The sequence below is a fragment of the Xyrauchen texanus genome, chromosome 41, assembly GCF_025860055.1.
Source record: "Xyrauchen texanus isolate HMW12.3.18 chromosome 41, RBS_HiC_50CHRs, whole genome shotgun sequence".
In the NCBI taxonomy this organism is placed as follows: domain Eukaryota; kingdom Metazoa; phylum Chordata; class Actinopteri; order Cypriniformes; family Catostomidae; genus Xyrauchen; species Xyrauchen texanus.
In genome coordinates this window covers 3,306,138-3,323,808 of record NC_068316.1, presented here as the reverse complement: position 1 = coordinate 3,323,808, position 17,671 = coordinate 3,306,138, and the positions used below count along the sequence as shown (strand labels likewise).

Below are 17,671 nucleotides of genomic sequence, written 5' to 3'. Positions count from 1 at the left end.
CTATCCCTCAAAACATTTGCATTTTATTAAATGAATAAAGCACATTTATTAAACATTTTTGCTTTAAGGGTGCCCCTTGATGTCCCGACAGGGAGATTATGTCTGATTTATTCCGTGAGAATGTTGATACAAAATAGAATGCGATATAATTCCATTCAGAACACATTCAAACGAGTGTGTATGTGGTCATTTTACTCTAATGAAGGGGTCAAAGCCCTCCCCTGACCCCTGGTGGCTCAGAGCTGCTGATATTTCTCCACCTTTTTAATCCTGATTCACACTTTAAGAGGAAATGATTTATTTGAGCAGGTTTAAATGCTAAAGAATGACCACCACCAGACCGCTGATAATAAAACAATGAACACATAGAGAATAAAATCCACATGCATATGTAGAAACACATCACTGAAAACATGGATGATGATGTTTGTGAGGCCTAGCTGAGCATGCAACATCCTCGTGCATGTGTCTATCTGTCCCAAGTGATTTGTGCATTTAATTGTAAGTCGTTTTGGTTGGAGATTGTTTGCTATAGCATAGATATACAAACTATTTTAATCATAGGCATGCATCTGAGTTTCCTTGGTCTGTTCCTTAATGCACGAATAAAAATCTAATAATAATACAGTATTGAAATATAGAGAGATCAGAGGTTTTGACCATTCAAATATTAATATTAATATTAATATTAATATTAATATGAATTAAAACACAGGCCTATTAAGAATTTAAATAAGTTTCATGACATTTCGGACAATCTGAATGAACACTAACTAACGATTTATGCAATTAACGTAATATATTAAAGTATTATGCCGTATTACTAATATTGCCGTAGAGAGAACGTAGTTAAACTACTGTAAACACTGGAGAAAACGAGGCCATTAGCAGTGAGCAAAGTTAATTCATTAATCACATACTGTATGATCCATATTATGTCAACAGTTCGGTTTTCATGTCACTTGCCTGATCAGATATTGTCAAAGTCAACAGCCTAAAACTCTGGGAAGTTCATTGTTGAATATGATCAAATCTTGTGGCTTCTACAGAGTCAGATGATTAAAAAGAAGCAATTCAATACCGCAAATCATTCAATTATTCATTGACTCTATCAGCTACCTGATTAAAAGCCAGTAATAGTGAATTTGAGAGAGACAAACAGCAGGTTTACCTCCTAGAAATATTTGGAACAGCTCATGATAACTTTTACTGTCAACTGTGCTCTCATACCACTGGCCTTAATCACATTTACGGACACTTTGACTTTGACAAATGGACTTTGACCCTCACTGTAAATGTGAAACTGTGCATTTGTTACCTGAAGGAGCTTTTTCCGTAGCAAGTTATGCACGTGGTACTCATACCGATATATAAACTATAGGGTCCTAAACGACAATATGCACTTATAAAATACACATGAAGTGTATGAATTTTAAAGTGTAGTATCATTGGTGGGCTTGGGTAGCTCATCCAGTAAAGACGCTAACTACCACATTTGGAGTCGCGAGTTTGAATCCAGGACGTGCTGAGTGACTCCAGTCGGGTCTCCTAAGCAACCAAATTGGCCGGTTGCTAGGGAGGGTAGAGTCACATGGGGTAACCTCCTTGTGGTGGCGATTAGTGGTTCGCTCTCGGTGGGGCGTGTGGTGAGTTGTGCTTGGATGCCGCCACATGCGCTACGTCTCTGCGGTAACGCGCTCAACAAGCCACGTGATAAGATGCTTGGATTGACGGTCTAAAGCTGCATTCACACTGCCAGCTACTTTATCGCTGCATGTCTTCAGTGGCTGCCGGTTTGGTCGCTAGTGGTGTGTATGGAGAGTCTAAACAGCACCGTTTAAAATATTAGGATCACATGAGCTCTACCATCTTCTCTCCTATTGGCTGTCGCTCCAGAAAGTCGCTCTTCATTTGCATAAAGTTAAATATTTCTCAAATTGTCGTGTCGCTGGGCACGCCCACCGGTCGCCAACGGTCGCCATCGCTCATGTTGCCGGAAGTCGCCAGCTCTCACTGAAAATGAATGAGACGGGGTCGTTTTGTTGCTGCGTGTCGCTGGCAGTGTGAACGCAGCTTAAGGCAACTGAGAATCGTCCTCCGCCACCCGGGTTGAGGCGAGTCACTACGCCACCATGAGGACTTAGAGCGCATTGGGAATTGGGCATGGAAGTGTTCGGTGTTTAACAGCAGACGGAAGTAACGTGATGTGTTGCCGCTAGCTTAGCACGTTAGCCAACCACAGTTCAACAAGTGCATCTCAAACAACGTACATAATCTCAGAGCATGGGGTGATTGTAAAGCATTCAATTCACATTTGTAAGATGCTCACATTCTTATTATTATTATTTACAACTGTTTTGTCAGGCCAGCAGCGCTGCCAGGTAACTCCGCCCCTTCCGCTACAACGGCAAGCCTGCGTGCATTGAGTGCTAATATTTCACACTCCGTTTTGACGGTTGAAAATGTGCATCATCCATGTACATAAAGTACACTTCAGCTGCATTATCAGTGTAAACGTACTACTCGCACTACTTACTATACAAAATGGCGTAGAATAGTGCAGAAGTGTGCGGTTTGGGATGCACCTTATAAATACCTTCGCTAACATTAATATTCAGTTTGACTGTTGAGCCTGTTTCCGAAAACACATCGTACCAACCTTTGATTCAATACTTGACAAAGCTACTCGTAAAAATCCTAACGGTTGTTTGGTTCGTAAACGGATCAGCGATTTGAAAGAATCTTTTAAGTGAGCGAATCGTTCTCCTTAACATCCAGTGATTCGATTGTGAACGACTCAGTGGGTGTGTTCCATTCAGTGATGATCCCTATGCCCTATTCCCTTCGAAGACTTTACCTCCCACTGTGAGAGGTGTGAATGGTCAAAAGGTGTGGGGCTTAAATAATAAGAGTCATTCAGAACTCACTTTTTAAGTAATTCAGATTGAAGTGATCTAACAGCACGACTATAATGACTGTTCTCATTTCAAAGTGCCCTTCGGAGGGTGATTTATCCCGTTTGGAATGCAAAATGTCCATCATTCCTTGGTTCAATACCCGATTCAGCTAGTCACAAATCATCTGCCCGTGTCAATGTTTGGTTCGTAAATAAATCAGTGTTTTGAACAATCTTAAGTGAGCGAATCGTTCTCGTTCACATCCATTGATTCGATCGTAAATGACTCACAATACCCATCTGACTTACAGAACCCATCAGTAAACGAATCTTTTGGTGAATGGATTCATTAGACTCGAGTCAAAGGGATGAATCGACAACCCTGACAGGTGCTTGCACCAGGCCATGGTTGAAAACCCTGGAGTAATCTAATGTTGTCATTTTGATTTAATATGCTTACATTAATTTTAAATACATTGCTTATATTAATGTAATCACAGAGATGTAGAAAGTAACACAGAGTACATTATATTTGTGTGTGTGTGTGTGTGTGCGCACCTGTGAATTAGCCCTATAAAAATGATCCTGAACACAATATGTCCCATTTCTCTTTTGAACATCTATTTTTGTGTTATCTGTTGCTTTAGGTCATGCAAAAACATTTCACTAGCGTCTAGGTCAAAACTGTAACTTTTCCATTTTAAAATACACCTCTGTTAAAACACAACTGCTTCGGTGGGTCGTCTGAACCACATTCTGTTCCGCTTGAGTTCACGGACGGACATCATGACATTCTCCGGTCAAATTTGCTGCCACAATCTAGAACTCACCGTTCCCTTACAAGTCAACTTGCTCCTGAGGGTGCACAGTAGCCCATAAATTAGGGAACATGGGGTACATTAGGACTTCACTTCCACCTTTTTCTCTTTTTTACAAAACTACACTCTGTAGTGCATCCAACCAGCATGTATTTAGCATGCTAACATTCTCTTTCGCTAGTTAGTGCATAAAGAAATAAAAGAGATTTATTAGGGGCCTGGGTAGCTCAGTGGTAAAAGATGCTGGCTAGCACCCCCGGAGTTTGTTAGTTCACTAACCCAGGGCGTGCTGAGTGACTCCAGCCAGGTCTCCTAAGCAACCAAATTGGACTGGTTGCTAGGGAGGGTGGAGTCACATGGGGTAACCTCCTCGTGGTCACTATGATGTGGTTCATTCTCAGTGGGGGCGTGGTGAGTGGAGCGTGGATGCTGCTGTGGATTGCGTGAAGCCTCCACACACGCTGTCTCCGTGGAAACGTGCTCAAAAAGCCACGTGATAAGATTGACGGTCTCAGATGCGGAGGCATCTGGGATTCATTCTCCACCACCAAGATTGAGGTGAATCACTACGCCACCAAAAGGACTTAGAGAGCATTGGGAATTGGGCATTCCAAATTGGGAGAAAAAGGGAAAAAGTTGCATTGACACATATAATTTTGTTGGGTTTACCCACTTCAACTAGGTTCTTTGTACTGTGTTGAGACTACACAGTCATTTTAAGTGAAGAAATGTAATCGACTCAATCATCTTCAGCCAAAGAGTTATTTTTTAAGGGTAGCATATGTATTTTTGCAGTGTATAGTATATAGGCTACACTTTGTTCCCTAAATGTGGGATTCTCTGGATTACAGATTATGTAAAGCATTCAGAAACGTTCTCCTTCAAACAGAGACAACTGAAGCAAAAAGGAGGATGATGACCATGACGTGAGACTCTAGGGAGTACAGATACAGGACAACACTACGGTGTGTGTATGAGTGTGTATGTGAGTGTTGTCTTCAGATCAGGTATCATGTTTTTCTTCCAGCATTTGTTCCCTCTCTCTCTCTTTTACCTGAAGACAGAACAGAGGCGCTTCAGTCAGTGTAATTATGTGATGATGATATCACGTGTCACATTAAACAAACGGGACATTTATGGAAGAATACAAACACAACACAATTGAGAAATACGTTTCTGCTTTTCTCCAGAAGTTTAAGCATGACTTTCTCAGTAACACTGAGGATGTAGAAAGGGTTCTTGTCATTAATTAGTGGTGTTTGTCAAGGTTAGACATCACGATTATTATTAAACATATACTTAGGGGGTTTGTTGATGAAACTCCAAACCCTGAGTATAAAACATGTCCCACACTGTTAGTGACAGACATAAATGATTCCTCAATTCATAAGGCTTGGTGAGGAGAGGTTTTAGCTATTTTGTAGTATTATTTATGTTGTTTTGTGACAATAGTGACATCGCTCTTTCAAGAGTGTCTGTGATCTACAGAAGCAGGCCGGACAAATAAAGCATGAAACCTCGCAGAGCGCTGACCGTATATATTTAGATCTGAGGTCACAGGGTTTCCTCCCTTCAAAGTCTTTGTCGTACAGCAGTCCCTTGATTCTTTCTCTCCTTTTTTTAGATTCAACTTAAAGAAAGATCATGCACAAAAAAATCATATTACTCAGCTTTATGTTGTTCCAAACCCAGTAGAAAGGTAGTAGAGGTCGAGTTAGTTTTCAGCTTTAATGATTAACATTGGCAGAGCTAGGGGGTGGGGGGCCACCTCATTGGACACCACACTCGCAATTGCTGTTTTAGTCATTTTTTTTTACATTTTTTGGCACAATTTAGTCTTTTAGAGGTGAAATCATCTCTGTACAAATGTACAAACGTAACATGTGTACACACCAAGGTCGCCAAACCTCTCCATCTCGGGTGTCATTATATCCTATATATTACTGCGGGTGGTAGGAAACATTTCAGAGGTCTGGTCATGGGTGCCAGATAGTGACCTGTCCCTGAGAGAGGAGACCCCCCCCCGACCACACAGTCCGACGATATAAAAATGCTGCCCGAACATTTGTGTGCCACCACAGACTGATCGCTTGCCCCTGCCTGGCCACCCTTTTGAAAAACTCCTGGCTCCGCCCTCGCCGTTCGGTGCCGACAGTTGCTTTTTGAAACTACTGCGTATTGACGAAAATCAACACTCAACACACAAAAAGCTTAAATTTGGTGAATATATACATATAGAGGATTGTAACAGGGCCAAGTCTCTGTCAGCATCACTGTTTCTGGACTAATTTGAATTTGAGATGCTATTAAAAAAAGACACATTTTTGAACTGTTATTTATATAACTTTTATTGATTGTTGAATTCATATTGATTTGACAGTGTCACTAGAAAAAAAGGAAAAAGTATTTGACAAGCAGCCTCTGTTGATCTATTGATGAACGATGATCTTTATACTTGATAGTATTTTTATTGTAGATGATTGTAAATGTGCATGTTTTGTTTGGAAGCGCAGACATTTCAAAATAAAAGTCCCCAGGCTTTTTTTTTTACATTAACATTTATGCATTTGGCAGACGCTTTTATCCAAAGTGACTTACAGAGACTTTATTACAGGGACAATACCCCCGGAGCAACCTGGAGTTAAGTGCCTTGCTCAAGGACACAGTGGTGGTAGCTGTGGGGCTCGAACCAGTGACCTTCTGATTACCAGATTACCAGTTATGTGGTTAGACCACTACACAACCACCACTCCTTTTTATCCTTCTGAGACCCCCGTGTAACTTCCCTTTTCATTTTTGATTTGTAACTTGTAGCACCTAATAAACAAGCAAAAAATATTTTGTCTACAGCAAATAGTTTTACTAAAAATGTATGTTCACATATGTGGACAGCGGGATTACGTTGTGAGATTTTCAATAACACTAAGCTATAGAAAGTCAGATTCTTTTCATTAAATAGTTTATAATGTGTCCAGGAGTGTTGCTTATTCATGTTTTTTATTCAGAATAATGTCCAGCATCATCCAATCACTGCCAACCATGTTAAAATACAATGTTGCATTATAAAATTCTGAATCTATGTACTGATGTAACAATGACTCGGACAAACTGGGATTAAGATCCATGTGCGGTTTATTAAACAACAGCTGAATCAGAATACAAACAGGCGTGGGTCGAAATACAGAGAATAACAACAGCAACATAGACAGAGCAGTAATTGTGATCAGAACAGGCAGAAGGTCAGAGCAGCAGCAGACAGACAACTACAATATCCAGATAAACAAGGCAGTAGGGGAAACACTCAGAAAAGTAGCCGTAGCAAAACAAGACTTGCACCGAGCGTAGCTTGCTTAGTGCTTAAATAGTCTGTGAAATGGGGAACAAGTGTGTATGTGCAATCAGTCCAGGTATGTGGGTTCTGGGATTTGTAGTCCAACTGCTAATACTCAGGCGAGAGAGCCCACCGGTGGCGGACGAGCGGATTTTCAGAGGTGGCGTTTGTGACAACTGATTACCATTGTCCCACGTCTGCCTGGTCCAAACATCATCTGCAGCCTGAAACTGAACTTTTGATCAGATTTTAGAAGTGAATACACTTAGCTGCACAGAGAGCTATAGGATGCTCCCTTGCTCCCTATTTAGTGCATGACTTAACCTCCAGTGTGCTGTCTGTCTGCACTGGTCTCAGAACAGTTATAGGAGAGCTATAGGATGCTCTCTTGCTCCCTATTTAGTGAATGACATAACCTCCAATGTGGTGTCTGTCTGCACTGGTCTCAGAACAGTTATAGGAGAGATATAGGATGCTCCCTTGCTCCCTATTTAGTGAATGACATAACCTCCAATGTGGTGTCTGTCTGCACTGGTCTCAGAACAGTTATAGGAGAGCTATAGGATGCTCCCTTGCTCCCTATTTAGTGAATGACATAACCTCCAATGTGGTGTCTGTCTGCACTGGTCTCAGAACAGTTATAGGAGAGCTATAGGATGCTCCCTTGCTCCCTATTTAGTGAATGACATAACCTCCAATGTGGTGTCTGTCTGCACTGGTCTCAGAACAGATATAGGAGAGCTATAGGATGCTCCCTTGCTCCCTATTTAGTGAATGACATAACCTCCAATGTGGTGTCTGTCTGCACTGGTCTCAGAACAGTTATAGGAGAGCTATAGGATGCTCCCTTGCTCCCTATTTAGTGAATGACATAACCTCCAATGTGGTGTCTGTCTGCACTGGTCTCAGAACAGTTATAGAGAGCTATAGGATGCTCCCTTGCTCCCTATTTAGTGAATGACTTAACCTCCAGTGTGCTGTCTGTCTGCACTGGTCTCAGAACAGTTATAGGATGCTCCCTTGCTCCCTATTTAGTGAATGACATAACCTCCAATGTGGTGTCTGTCTGCACTGGTCTCAGAACAGTTATAGGAGAGCTATAGGATGCTCCCTTGCTCCCTATTTAGTGCATGACTTAACCTCCAGTGTGCTGTCTGTCTGCACTGGTCTCAGAACAGTTTGAAATGCTCCTTATTTTTATCCTAATTCCATATAAAGCCACTGAAAGAAAAATCTTTCAGCTTTTGGATGCACCCATTGATTCTCAATGTGAAATTGCAGAGTAAATCTATAGTAATGCATTTACTAATATTAATGAATAGAATCGTATTGCAGAGATAACAAAATAAAACAGAACAAAATGTATATTAAAATGAAGTGAAATGACCCACAGATGTGTTAGAGTTGAAAGTTATCCAAACAATTTTTTTCTACTTTTGAGGAAATGTGGTGCCAATGTCCACATATGTGGACATCATGTTTATCAGCGCGCTGACGTGCAAAAAATGAACAGATTATTTAAAGCGGCATATCAAATGAAACTAGAGACTCTCCTCTTTACAAACAAATAGTTTTTAATTAAAAAAAACATAGAGATTTCTTACCAGAGGCACTTTTGTTGGCGCTTCAACCATAGAAGCGCTTTAAGGAAATCGACGGCATGCTGCTGTGTCACGTGACTCAGTGAGGCAGAAGTTTAACCCTTAAATGACAGTCTAGAGTCTTGTGAACAGTATTCAGTCATTTTTATATTCATTTAAATTATGCGTTGCATATAGCAAATTGTACTCTTTTTGGACACTTGTAGCATCAATGTATGTGCTCATCACACCAAGGAAAGATTAAAATAATATTTAAACATTCATAAATTGATTTATAAAACAAAATTAATTGGTTATCGTCCCTTTTCGCCATCTAAGTTACTGGTATCTGCAAAATCCACAATCTGTCAACCTTTGTTTTAGGGTGAACGCTTCTAGTTCCTTAATTCTTTTAGTATGTTTCTTGATTCCCAACCCTCTTCATAACCCTAATGTTCATTTATCTGTCTGTTTCTTCAGCAATGTCTATCCCTCCCCCTCTCAACCCACTTACGATCTCTTGAGAACTGTGAGACTGCACCCATGGTCAAAGCCCCATGCACACACCGGTCTCCAGAGTGTCTGAATCATGTGTATAAAACCCAGGCATCTGTGCGCAAACATCGCTAACACACACACTGATCTCCCAAACTGTTAAAACTTCCTTTCATCATTTTGATTTTGGTGCAAAGGTTTTGGAAGGTAAGATACTCTCCCCTGAGAAAAGACTTTGGTTGTTCATCTGTGTGTGTCTGAATATGTGTGATCTGATAGCTAGAGCATCTCTGTTGTGTTACGCAGGTTTAAAACAAGAGCTCTGATCAATAATGTAGGCGATGAGAACAAAAAGGCAGACAAGAGAAACTTGAAAGGAATACAACATCCAGTTACTCATACAATATCCAACCTGTACAAGAACTAAGTTGATTCTGAATAATAAAGGAAAATGTGACTATCTAGCAACATGCTGCTGTTATTAAACTGATCAATTACTTTAAAACATCATCAAAACTGCCATTAACGCTGATGTGTATTTTTGTTAATGCAGAGATAACTAGAAGTAAACCTTTCATACAGTAGGTTGATTCCTCTCACAAAAGTAAACACTACGGCTCTGTGGCTCTTTCAAAAGATTGCCTTGTTTGTTAGACCATCAGTTCTGATTGCAGAACTTAATTATATCCCCATATTCATATATTTAATTAGGGTGATATTCCATATTGTTGCAATACCACAGTAACCACAAAATTAATCAAATTATCCATATTTACTACAGCCATGTCTATTTCAATATTACTATCGAAAAACCATAGTTCATTTTGGTAAGGGTTACACAAATACGGTGACAACATTAAAATGAACATACATGTATCTACACTCACCTAAAGGATTATTAGGAACACCTGTTCAATTTCTCATTAATGCAATTATCTAATCAGCCAATCACATGGCAGTTGCTCCAATGCATTTAGGGGTGTGGTCCTGGTCAAGACAATCTCCTGAACTCCAAACTGAATGTCAGAATGGGAAAGAAAGGTGATTTAAGCAATTTTGAGCGTGGCATGGTTGTTGGTGCCAGACGGGCTGGTCTGAGTATTTCACAATCTGCTCAGTTACTGGGATTTTCACGCACAACCATTTCTAGGGTTTACAAAGAATGGTGTGAAAAGGGAAAAACATCCAGTATGTGGCAGTCCTGTGGGCGAAAATGCCTTGTTGATGCTAGAGGTCAGAGGAGAATGGGCCGACTGATTCAAGCTGATAGAAGAGCAACTTTGCCTGAAATAACCACTCGTTACAACCGAGGTATGCAGCAAAGCATTTGTGAAGCCACAACACGCACAACCTTGAGGCGGATGGGCTACAACAGCAGAAGACCCCACCGGGTACCACTCATCTCCACTATAAATAGGAAAATGAGGCTACAATTTGCAAGAGCTCACCAAAATTGGACAGTTGAAGACTGGAAAAATGTTGCCTGGTCTGATGAGTCTCGATTTCTGTTGAGACATTCAGATGGTAGAGTCAGAATTTGGCGTAAACAGAATGAGAACATGGATCCATCATGCCTTGTTACCACTGTGCAGGCTGGTGGTGGTGGTGTAATGGTGTGGGGGATGTTTTCTTGGCACACTTTAGGCCCCTTAGTGCCAATTGGGCATCGTTTAAATGCCACGGCCTACCTGAGCATTGTTTCTGACCATGTCCATCCCTTTATGGCCACCATGTACCCATCCTCTGATGGCTACTTCCAGCAGGATAATGCACCATGTCACAAAGCTCGAATCATTTCAAATTGGTTTCTTGAACATGACAATGAGTTCACTGTACTAAAATGGCCCCCACAGTCACCAGATCTCAACCCAATAGAGCATCTTTGGGATGTGGTGGAACGGGAGCTTCGTGCCCTGGATGTGCATCCCACAAATCTCCATCAACTGCAAGATGCTATCCTATCAATATGGGCCAACATTTCTAAAGAATGCTTTCAGCTCCTTGTTGAATCAATGCCACGTAGAATTAAGGCAGTTCTGAAAGCGAAAGGGGGTCAAACACAGTATTAGTATGGTGTTCCTAATAATCCTTTAGGTGAGTGTATAATGTACACTAATAAACTAGAAAACACCCTATTTTATATAACTGAACCAAACTATAGTGATTAACAGCAGCAATACACTATATATTTTACATTAAAAAAGAAGGCAAAGTCCCTTTAAGGCTGTGTGGGGCTCAAGTGAATCATTGAATCTTTTATGTTAAGGGAGTGGTGGTGGCGTAGTGGGCTAAAGCACATAACTGGTAATCAGAAGGTTGCTGGTTCGATCCCCACAGCCACCACCATTGTGTCCTTGAGCAAGGCACTTAACTCCAGGTTGCTCCGGGGGGATTGTCCCTGTAATAAGTGCACTGTAAGTCGCTTTGGATAAAAGCGTCTGCCAAATACATAAATATATGTGGACTGGTTCATTTACATGATTCATCCAAAAGAACCGACACACTAAAATGAATCTGAGTTCCCAATGCTAAATATAAGGGAATCTGTTTATTAACATGAACTCTCCAATTCACTTAAATGATTTGTTTTTATTAAGTAAATAAACACAACTATTAAATAAATAAATAAACTAATGAGCTGCCTGCCTAGACAGAAATTTTAAGCACCTCAAAGAATTTTCCGAAACTAGCCAGCACCATTTACATTATCCTAAAAAAATGAAAGACTCCGTCATTTCTGTAATAGAAACAAAACAGACATACAGAGTTAGCATGAGCATGCTGCTGCACAAATATACATTACAAAAAATCCACCAATAAACCAGGGAAGCTGCACATAACTCAACACAAACACAAAACACAACACTTAACCGAGCAGATCTATCACCAAGACTTGTGTACTGCTGCTGCTCCGAAGGGCCATGTATACCGAGTGTATGCTTTCTAGCGTAATGCTAATGAACTAAATGACTATGTGGGCCTCGACCGTGATATATGCCAGACAGATTTGGCATACTTCTATGCATCATGGCCAAAAGCAGACCTGAGCGTGCAAGCTGAAAAGCCCCAGCTACCAACTGAGCAAAACTCGCAGCATGCTGCGGTTATACCGGCTTATATGCAAAACTGAGCAATTTATATCTTAGACAAAGAGAAAGATGCAAGTTGATTGGCTACCCGATTACATGTCAAAGGACCAATCAGCTTACACCATGTGAGCCGATTGGCTTAACATGTGAGCGAGAGGGTTGGCTAACAGATGAGAAGCTATCCTTTCGGCGTGCACTACAGTTGCATGGGTGAACTTTGATCATTCTCTCTCAAATGTCATCCTTGTCAATGTTAACATACTTGACTAATTTGTTCTTTTTTTCTCCTCTAGGGTCCTCCGAAACAGAGCGTCTTCTACATTTAACGGGATTTATCGCAAGATCACATCTACTGATCCCGGAGAATTAATAAGAACTTAAAATACCGTTAAACCTCTCAAAAAGAGAGGAAACGAAAGATCGAAAAGATTGGAACGTGGTTGAAGACGATGAGCGTGGGTCGGATCGGTCGTTACAGTGTCGTGTCGACAGAGGAGGATGGTCTGCGTCTAACGACCATGCACGGTGGAGGGATGAATGGATACGGCAATGGCAAAATCCACACTAGGCGGAAATGTCGCAACCGTTTTGTGAAAAAGAATGGGCAGTGCAATGTGCAGTTCACCAACATGGACGAGAAGTCCCAGCGCTACCTGGCGGACATGTTTACCACCTGCGTGGACATCCGTTGGCGCTACATGCTAATTGCTTTCACGCTTGTCTTTGTAATTTCCTGGTTGGCGTTTGGATTGGCATTTTGGGTTATCGCACTTCTTCACGGTGACCTGGACAACCCGGCAGGTGACGATAACTTTACGCCGTGTGTCTTGCAGGTGAACGGTTTCATCGCTGCATTCCTGTTCTCCATTGAGACGCAAACGACTATCGGTTATGGTTTCCGTTGCGTCACGGAGGAGTGTCCTCTTGCGGTGTTTCTCGTGGTCTTCCAGTCTATCGTGGGCAGCATTATCGACTGCTTCATGATCGGCGCCATCATGGCCAAAATGGCCCGGCCCAAGAAGCGAGCACAAACTCTACTGTTCTCAAATAACGCAGTCATCGCCATGCGTGACGGAAGACTGTGCTTAATGTGGCGGGTAGGGAACCTACGAAAGAGTCACATCGTAGAGGCACACGTTCGGGCACAGCTCATCAAACCGCGCGTCACGGCCGAAGGCGAGTACATTCCGCTTGACCAACTGGACATAAACGTTGGCTTTGATAAAGGACTCGACCGCATCTTCCTTGTCTCGCCAATCACCATCCTTCATCAAATCGACCAGGAGAGCCCCCTGTTTGGCCTCAGTAAGCAGGACCTTGAAACGGCAGATTTTGAGATCGTAGTGATCTTGGAAGGCATGGTGGAAGCAACGGCCATGACGGCACAGGCTCGAAGCTCGTATCTGGCCAGCGAGGTCCTCTGGGGGCACCGATTTGAGTCTGTGCTGTTTGAGGAGAAGAACCAATACAAAGTCGACTACTCACACTTCCACAAGACATACGAGGTGTCGTCCACTCCTCGCTGTAGTGCCAAGGACATGATGGAAAACAAGTACCTCGTCGTGCCCAGCGCCAACTCGTTCTGCTACGAGAACGAGCTGGCGATACTGAGCCACGAAGAGGAAGAGGATGAAAGTTCAGAGAGGATCAAGCCAGAGCGAGCGATGAGCCTCAGCCCTGAGAGAACGCCGCGGCATGACTTCGATCGGCTGCAGACTCCCCGTTGCAGAGAGCAAATGTCATACCGTCGGGAATCTGAGATATGAACCTGTGCTATGACCTTTTTGATACTTAGTCAAATTTTGTGTTTCGTTCCTGGAGATACTGGAGATTCAAAAATGCAGAACAATGCAAAGTGCCATACGGAGAGAGTGAGCGTGTGAATGAGGGAAAGCTAATGAATGTTTGAAAGCTGGAGAAATATGTAGAGGAGACGAGAACACTTGTAGAACAGCCAGAGGGAATATTTATCCTGCACGGAAAACTTGAATCTCTTCCTATTTTTCATGAAAATAATTTAGCTGTTAAAATATTGATTCTTAAAGGAATATTCCGGGTCCAAGTTAAGTTCAATCAACAGCACTTGTGGCATAATGTTAATAACCACAAAAACGTATTTTGAAAAAAAGTAAAAACCGGGATTGCAAATTTACTTACAATGGAAGTAAACAATATGCATGTTAGCATGATTTGAATGTGATAAAATCACTTACTAACTTTTCTGTGTAAAGTTATAGCGTATTTTACTTTTCGTTGCCGTGACAACATAACAGCGTAAACCCTTAAACGACCATTAAAAAGACCAAATCAAATATTACATGAGTTTCAATGGTGCTGTAAGAAATGGCCTAATCCCTGAAAGATCGCGGACCAGTCGCTGTGACAGATCTAGACTCTGTAAACAGCAAACAAAAATGTGTCTGCGGACAACGGCACTTTTGTCCCTTCAATGATTTTGCACGTTCTCATAGTTTTGTAGTTGCAGTGAATTATTGAGGCTTAATGCCATTTTTAAGCCATGTTTCTCATAACAGTTGTCAGTAGAGGGCGCTATTATGCTTCTGTTGCTTTTGACAACCGTTTCTGCATGATGTCGGTCTCAGTTAAGCTCATTTCGTATCTTTGGGCTAGTGTGGGGTTTTAGAAAGAGGGGCATGGCTATTTCAATGGCTTGTAAGTGTAAGTGTTTATATAAGATTATAAGCTTCACATTTCTGCCTTTAAACCCTCCAAAAATTGTCCCCATTCACTTCCATTGTAAGTGACTCATTGCAACATTCATTTTTGAGGGACCGGACGAAAGTGTTTTTGTGTTAATCAACATTATGCCACAAATGCTGTTGATTGAGCTTAACTTGTATTGAACCCAGAAACTTCCTTAAAAGGAATAGTTCACTCAAAAATAAAATTGTCATTTTTTACTCCTACAAATATTTATCGCCCCATTGGGAGCTTGACAGACATGTTTACCCCATACACTTTCATTGGAAAAGAGCAGTAATCTCACGGAAAAATAGCAGAATATGGGTTTGGAACAACATGAGGGTGAGTAAATAATGACAGAATTTTCCTTTTTAGGTGAACTATTTCTTAATTGTGTAAATATGTCTGCATAAATACATGATTTTGCGTGCGGTATTACTTTATTGCGAGAGATATAAGCATTACCTTTAGAAAGAAAAGGAATAATAAATTAGCATTTTTATTTTTGCATTCAATCCACGCACAAATGACAAGCAATGCCGGGGCAAACTGTCCCTTGAGTTTTACACACACACACACACACACACACACACACACAACACACACACACACAGATCAGTCAAACATGATAAATTCCCATTTAAACTGCACTTTCTAGACAGACCAAGTGAACAATGTGAGCACCTGAGTGTGAATGATTGTGTGTGTGTGTTTGTGTTTTGCAGCTGAGCACGGCCTCATATCAGACACACAAGGAGGTTAAATTACGAACAATCCTAAACCTGCGACAACATGCTCATGCATACGTGTTACATAGATATATTGATATCAAAATATAGGTATATATTTAGTTAGATAATGTAGTTTTATTAGTTTGACCATGTGATGGCAGACCTTCGGAGATCTCAATAAGACCCGTTTAAAATGATACATTTTCATCAATACCAAAAAACATTATTTGAACACTTTTAGCTTTTGTCCCCGAAACAGGTGTCACGTTGGCATGGTCCGGATCCAATATTATGTAGGCTACGCTCTATGTAGCATCTGTGAAATGCTGCTGATTAACTTTGACTTGTAGGCTGACCTTCAGTTTTATGAAACAATTAAAAATTGTGTTTACATTTAAGCACTTACAATGAAGGTATATGAGGCAAGACATTGTTAAAATACATTAATGTTCCAAATCACACTGGCTCTGTTCCAAAACCTAGTGAGCTGCCTACATACTATGTGTGTGTCACTTGTCTGTTGTCTGTATGACAGTATGAATGGAAGGGCACATTCATGAAGCAATAATGAAAAGATCAAAGCAATACGTGATGCATGATGAATTATTTATCAGGAGAAAACCATTTCAATTGTACCGGATTGAAGTAAAGCAATGTATTCCCTGAGAAAGCACAGAGTTGTACTGTACAATTATTTATATAAACATATTATAGGTTAAACTATCATGTTTCACTATTATTCCAAAGCCTTTTCTATGAGATTATTCAGCACCTGTGAGCACATTCACTTCTTACCCGTTATAAAGAGCAGTGGTGTGCTAAACAAGATGCACTCAATGAAAACTTGATGTATTTTTGGATATAATGATGGATGATTATGAATACAACAATGCTCAACGATAAAAGTGGAAGACTGAAAAATCACATGTTGTGTTGATTTGTACTATTTAAATAAGAATAAATGCATTTTCCTTTAAAAACAAAAAAAACAAACGTTATCGTTGCAATAATATCTAAAGATAGATAACACAGTCATATATTGACAATAGAATCAGCATACATAATTCAGTTCAATGCACCAAAACAACCAAGTAAAAGTGAAGCATGTTCTGTTTATTTCATATATTTGTCACAGTTTTTCCCACACTGATGTTTAAACCTCGGTCTGGTTCCAGTAGGATGGTTCGCACAATGTTGTCATATAGTTCAACTCCATCTCTGTGGTTTCTGTTTCCATAGAAACATGGAGTACACTGTTGTAACAGAACATGTTCTTCACATTGTAATGGTTAGTGAAAGGCATTGTCTCGCATTGGACAACATTCCAAATGGAATTTAGGGACATGGAACAACAAAAAGACAGATATTTCTGAGGTGCTATAAATTGACTTGTTATAGTTTTTAAAGCTGAATTTTAAAAAGGTAGGTGCACCTATACAGTGAGACCCAAAAGTCTGAAAATGCTTCTATTTTGCATTTGTTTCTATTTTAATTCAACATATTTTTTAATTACAAATTATACAGTTTCAGTGAAAAGTTGAACTGAAGAAATAATATGAATTGCTGAATTTCTGGCTTGAATGTTCTGAATAACAGACCAAAATTAAGTCGATAAGGGTCGTTCACACTAGGGTTTGAGCACGCACATTTCCCCCCCCCAAAACATTTATAATTCGGACAATGCACTGGACAAGGATATGATGTCACTTGGGAGGGGTGTAAGTAAAAAAAACATTACATTCAAAGTGTTAAAATACATCGTCTACTGTAACAATAAAACACAGCTTTGATATGTGTATTCTTATTCACAGTAGCACCGTGTTTGACTTCTGACACCTTGATGGGAATGAAAACGAGGCTGTAAGGAAGTGGTTCTCAACCTTTTTTTGATGAGTGATGAAATAAGTGAAAGGACCGATAATATTGCATATTTTGTCCCACTGAAATGCTCATTTTACATTACACCATTGATTGTGAGTTGGATGTAGATTACTGGTTAACAACATAAGGTTATCTATAACATCTCTA

General features: G+C 40.6%; 1 protein-coding gene across 1 annotated transcript in view; it reads left to right on the top strand.

Annotated features, from left to right (window-relative positions):
• kcnj12a (potassium inwardly rectifying channel subfamily J member 12a) overlaps positions 1-16,550 on the top strand; it is a 17,853-nt gene extending 1,303 nt beyond the window's left edge. The window contains exon 2 of the mRNA XM_052113672.1: positions 12,503-16,550. Coding sequence (XP_051969632.1) covers positions 12,659-13,975 — 1,317 coding nt within the window. The 5' untranslated portion in view covers positions 12,503-12,658 and the 3' untranslated portion in view covers positions 13,976-16,550. The remainder of the gene's footprint in view (positions 1-12,502) is intronic.
• Positions 16,551-17,671: the final 1,121 nt, after the last annotated feature.